The sequence below is a fragment of the Solanum tuberosum genome, unplaced genomic scaffold, assembly GCF_000226075.1.
Source record: "Solanum tuberosum cultivar DM 1-3 516 R44 unplaced genomic scaffold, SolTub_3.0 scf00174, whole genome shotgun sequence".
Taxonomy (NCBI): Eukaryota; Viridiplantae; Streptophyta; class Magnoliopsida; order Solanales; family Solanaceae; genus Solanum; species Solanum tuberosum.
Genome location: NW_006239103.1, coordinates 558,930 through 563,086, shown reverse-complemented (window position 1 = coordinate 563,086; position 4,157 = coordinate 558,930). Strand labels below are relative to the sequence as shown.

General features: G+C 36.3%; 1 protein-coding gene across 1 annotated transcript; it reads right to left on the bottom strand.

Annotated features, from left to right (window-relative positions):
- Nucleotides 1-625: 625 nt before the first annotated feature.
- On the bottom strand, nt 626-4,157 carry LOC102580880 (11S globulin subunit beta-like). The gene is made up of 5 exons (XM_006354480.2): nt 4,154-4,157; nt 3,168-3,437; nt 2,746-3,029; nt 1,821-2,297; nt 626-1,144 (listed from the first exon to the last, which is right to left on the bottom strand). Exons 1-5 carry the CDS (start codon nt 4,155-4,157, stop codon nt 710-712), a joined length of 1,470 nt encoding a protein of 489 aa, XP_006354542.1. The 3' UTR covers nt 626-709.

Here is a 4,157-nt window from a genome sequence, read left to right as displayed (position 1 = left end):
AGTTTTAGTCGATACTATTTAATCAAGGGCCTCGTTAAGTAAGGTGAGAGCCAATACAAAGCTAACAAACTAGCTTTCATAAACGTGTTCTTTTCATCCTTTCTGTCTATGACCTATGTTAATTGGTCTTATTCGAATGAATTGCATTTCATTTTTCCTTGTTAAGAGACAACATGCTTCATAATTATTGTCCATCAATTATATAAGAAGTCTTTTATGTGTCTATAGATCAAACACTAATAATATACCTTACTTCCCCATGAAGAATTTGCATTATTACCTAACTTGGCCATCAATTCAAATGGTCCCCAATTTTCTTTGTTCTTAAGACACTATAATATATGAAATTAGCTACGAAAGTAATTTCAAACAAATGCGTCGTTAAAATGCTCCCAGCTAAATGAAATAAATATACTTCAAACAGGGACAGAGCTAATAGTTTGCATGCAAATTCGATCGAACTCAATAAATTTTGCTCAAATAAAACTCATAAGTTGAAATCATAGCAAGTCAGACATAAGTTGAAATCATAGCTTTGTCTCTTGACTTCAGATTAACTCAAAACAAACAATAACTCATTTAAAGAGTCACCACTCTAACTCATTTATTCTCATAATAACTTCATCAAAAACTCATTTACTCACATAAACTTTACGTTCTTGACTACTACTACTACTATTATTATTATTCAAAGCACAAACTTAATTAATTAGACTTTTAAGAAAGCCTCAACAGCAGTCAACGCATACTCCATTGCTCTAGTTGAATATCCCGTTGACTTTCTTCCAGCAAAAACACAAGTTTCTTCCCTATTATACTTCAAGCTCCTAGCTTCTTGCCTGGAAATTTGATAAGAGTTCATCAACACTTCCTCTGGCATGGCCCGGATAGCCGATAAACGCCCTGCTAACGGGCTTGTCATCGCTTGATCGTTGGTCTTGAACGCGATGTACTCGAGTCCTTGGTCACCTGCCTTTTTCATTATCGCGAAATTTTGTGGCACGACTATCATTTGTCCCTCCCTGACCTCATCGTCGAAGACAGAGTTACCAGTATCCCCGACTACCTGAATCCGTCCTGTCCCTCGGATGATGTAGATGATGCTGTGGGCGTTCAGGTTCCAGTATGGTGCCATTACTGCATTCTGTAAAACTCAAATGGCATATATAGCGTTTTAATAAGAGTCTGAATTAAAAGGCATAATACATAAACATGACCTTTTACTTGGCTTCAAGGGACAACTACGCCCTCCAACTTTGAATGTGTACAAGTAGACACTTAAACTTGTATAAAATTGAATAAGTAGACACACATGTCCTACATGACATATAAGCCAAGGGACAACTACGCCCTCCAACTTTGAATGCGTACAAGTAGGTACTTAAACTTGTATAAAATTGAACAAGTAGACACATATGTCCTACATGACATAATACACGTAGGACACAAAATTTTCATGTAGGGTGTCATGTAGGACGAATGTGTCTATTTGTTCAATTTTATGCAAATTTGAGTGTCTACTTGTGCAGACCCAAAGACCCAAAGTTAAAGGCCATGTTATTATGATTGAACTACATACATGTTCCACTAATTTTGACTAGAAATGTATATCTTAATTAAATGAGCCAAATCAACTCTGAATAAACACCATCAAAGAATGTGGTGCAACAAATAATGTTACTCTCCTTAACTGGAAATTTCAATTTCAAGTCTTGGATATGGAAAAATCATTGATAGCAAGTGTTTCACCTTTGAATTAATTTGACTTCAATATAGATACCGAATATAGAAATGAAAAATACTCTCAATAAATGACTTGCCTGGTACATGACTCCTTTCTCAGCACTGAGTTGTAGCCAATTGAGGATTGGAAGCTTATGGCTATTGAGGGTGCTGACTCGTCCTCCACGTGGATTGTACACGTCAGCACGGGACGGGTGGCCCAAGTTCTCTCTTAACCTCATAGCACAAATAGTTTCAAGCCCATTGGGCTGTGATCCTTTTCCGGGTCCATGTGATTGCTCTTCTTCTTCAAATTTCGGGCTGAGAACATCAAAGTTTTCGGCCCGAATAATTTGTCCCCTTTGATCTTCTCGGCCCTGTAAGTTCTTGGCCAAATTGCGATCCACATTGAAAACATCGGCAAGGATATCAAGATCAAATCCATCGAATAGGTTGCCCGATTGTTGTTGTTGTGGTTCTTCACCTTGTTCATGTTCTTTACGACTTCGGATTTCTTCTTCATACCTACTTCCACTTAGTCCTTTGGGATTTGGATTTCCCGCTAGGAAGAAATGCTGTAAAAATATTAAAACTATATTGTTAATGCCACACATTAACTAAAAAAATTATACAAATTTCACGATAACAAGTACAAATTTAATATTTTAACATCACATTATAAGTGTGCACTACACATGTGTGTTTATTCTTCCTTCATCTGTGGTTCTTCTCGTCTCTAGTACAGATCAAATCACAGGATCTCTATATGTGTATGCGCTGAGGAGTTATATCTCCTCGGAATAAAATTTTTGTTCAAGAATTTTGGCATGAGATCATATAACCCCCTTTATACATTAGGGATTATCATGTCGCTAGCTAGTAACTGTAAACTAGCTAGCGACTTGACATGTTTAATATCACAAACTTCAAAAAGGTCTTATAGTCAGATAAATGATCTGACTGTATAAATATCTTTTACGACATAAACTCGTGCTATAGTAACAAAATTTCGAGTATTCTTACCCTGAATTGGAGATCGAGTTGGTTAACAGGGTTGCTAACATCAAGCAAGGCGACAGTAACAAGTCGTTCTTGTCCATTGTTATAAAACCAAAGTGTGATTCCGGCGGGCAATGCAAGTACATCGCCTTGTCGGAATTGCCTGACTTTCTGATGGCGATCACCGCCTGTTCGATATTGACTTCCTCCCTCTGATCTGCCTTGTTCTCCTCTCATGCTTTTCTCTCTTTGTGGTGATTCAAATGTTTCAGCACATCCTGGTATCACTGTCCCCAAAATTCCACTTCCTACATTTCATCCAAAAAAATAAGTAATGAAACGTATGTTCAATCAAACTAAGACACATAAAATGAGAGAAATTTAAATTTACTTAGACGTTCAACTTTAAGATTGTGAATTCGAATAGAGTAGAAAAGAAGGCAAACCTTGGACAATGTAGAGGAGTTGAGGGGCATTATTGTAATGAGGCAATAACAACCCGTTAGGCTGAATATCATTTCTCACAGCAGCAACTCCGGCGCATTCAAATTCCTCCGAGTTCCTATCCCAGAACTCGGTGGTCCCAGCCTCCGAGTTAAACTTATAAGTCGGTTCTCGAGCATTAAGGCTCGAGATCCGACAATCAGTTTTAGCTCGGCCGCGCCGGTGTTGCTGCTGGTATTGAAGCTTTTGCCATAACAAACTTTGTTGTTGCTCTATTTGAGAGAAACAACAATTAAAAAGAAGAAATAAACATAGGCTTATTTTTATTATTTCCATAATTTTGAGTAGTGGTGATTGTTGTTGGTGTTGTGTGAAGAAATTTGGGATTTTGGGGTTTGGTATTTGTAGGAGAAGAAGGGGTGATTTGGATATGACACGTAAAATATTGTGGTGAGACATATGTCTTTGAGTTTTTTTGCATGGACATGCATTAATTTTACTATAAAGTTTGTTGACACCTAGCTAATAAGTTAATAATTTGATATGTGGCGAATATTTTCTGAAGAAAGTTGGTGAATTTGTGTTTCTGTTTGCATGGATTCTTGTTTTGATATAGAGCACACCGAAGGAGATGAGTTGTGTACTTGTATTCTACCAATTTTTTATTCCTTCCTGGTCATTTTACTTGTCATCCCAACTTAAAATAGATGGTACATTCAAAATAGTTGTTATTTTAGAAAATCTAGATACTTTCAATGTTCATTTACTTATGCGATATACTAAAAATAATTGTCCAATTTTACTTGTTGAGTATAAAAAATCAAGAGATAATTATCATTTTATATCTAATTTACCTTGCTATTAAATGTTGATTAAGTTTTCAACATTAGATGACTTATAATTAATAGAGGTAATATAGTAAAATAACTCTTCTATGTATTATTATTTCCTCCTTCACTTTCACTTGTCACACTTTGACTTGACACACCCAT

Bases quoted from the DNA above. Each gene is read 5' to 3' on its own strand.
- LOC102580880 (XM_006354480.2), bottom strand. The intron at 3,030-3,167 runs GTTTGCCTTCTT...GATGAAATGTAG, and splicing joins ACTCCTCTACATTGTCCAAG to GAAGTGGAATTTTGGGGACA. The intron at 2,298-2,745 runs GTAAGAATACTC...ATATTTTTACAG, and splicing joins AACTCGATCTCCAATTCAGG to CATTTCTTCCTAGCGGGAAA.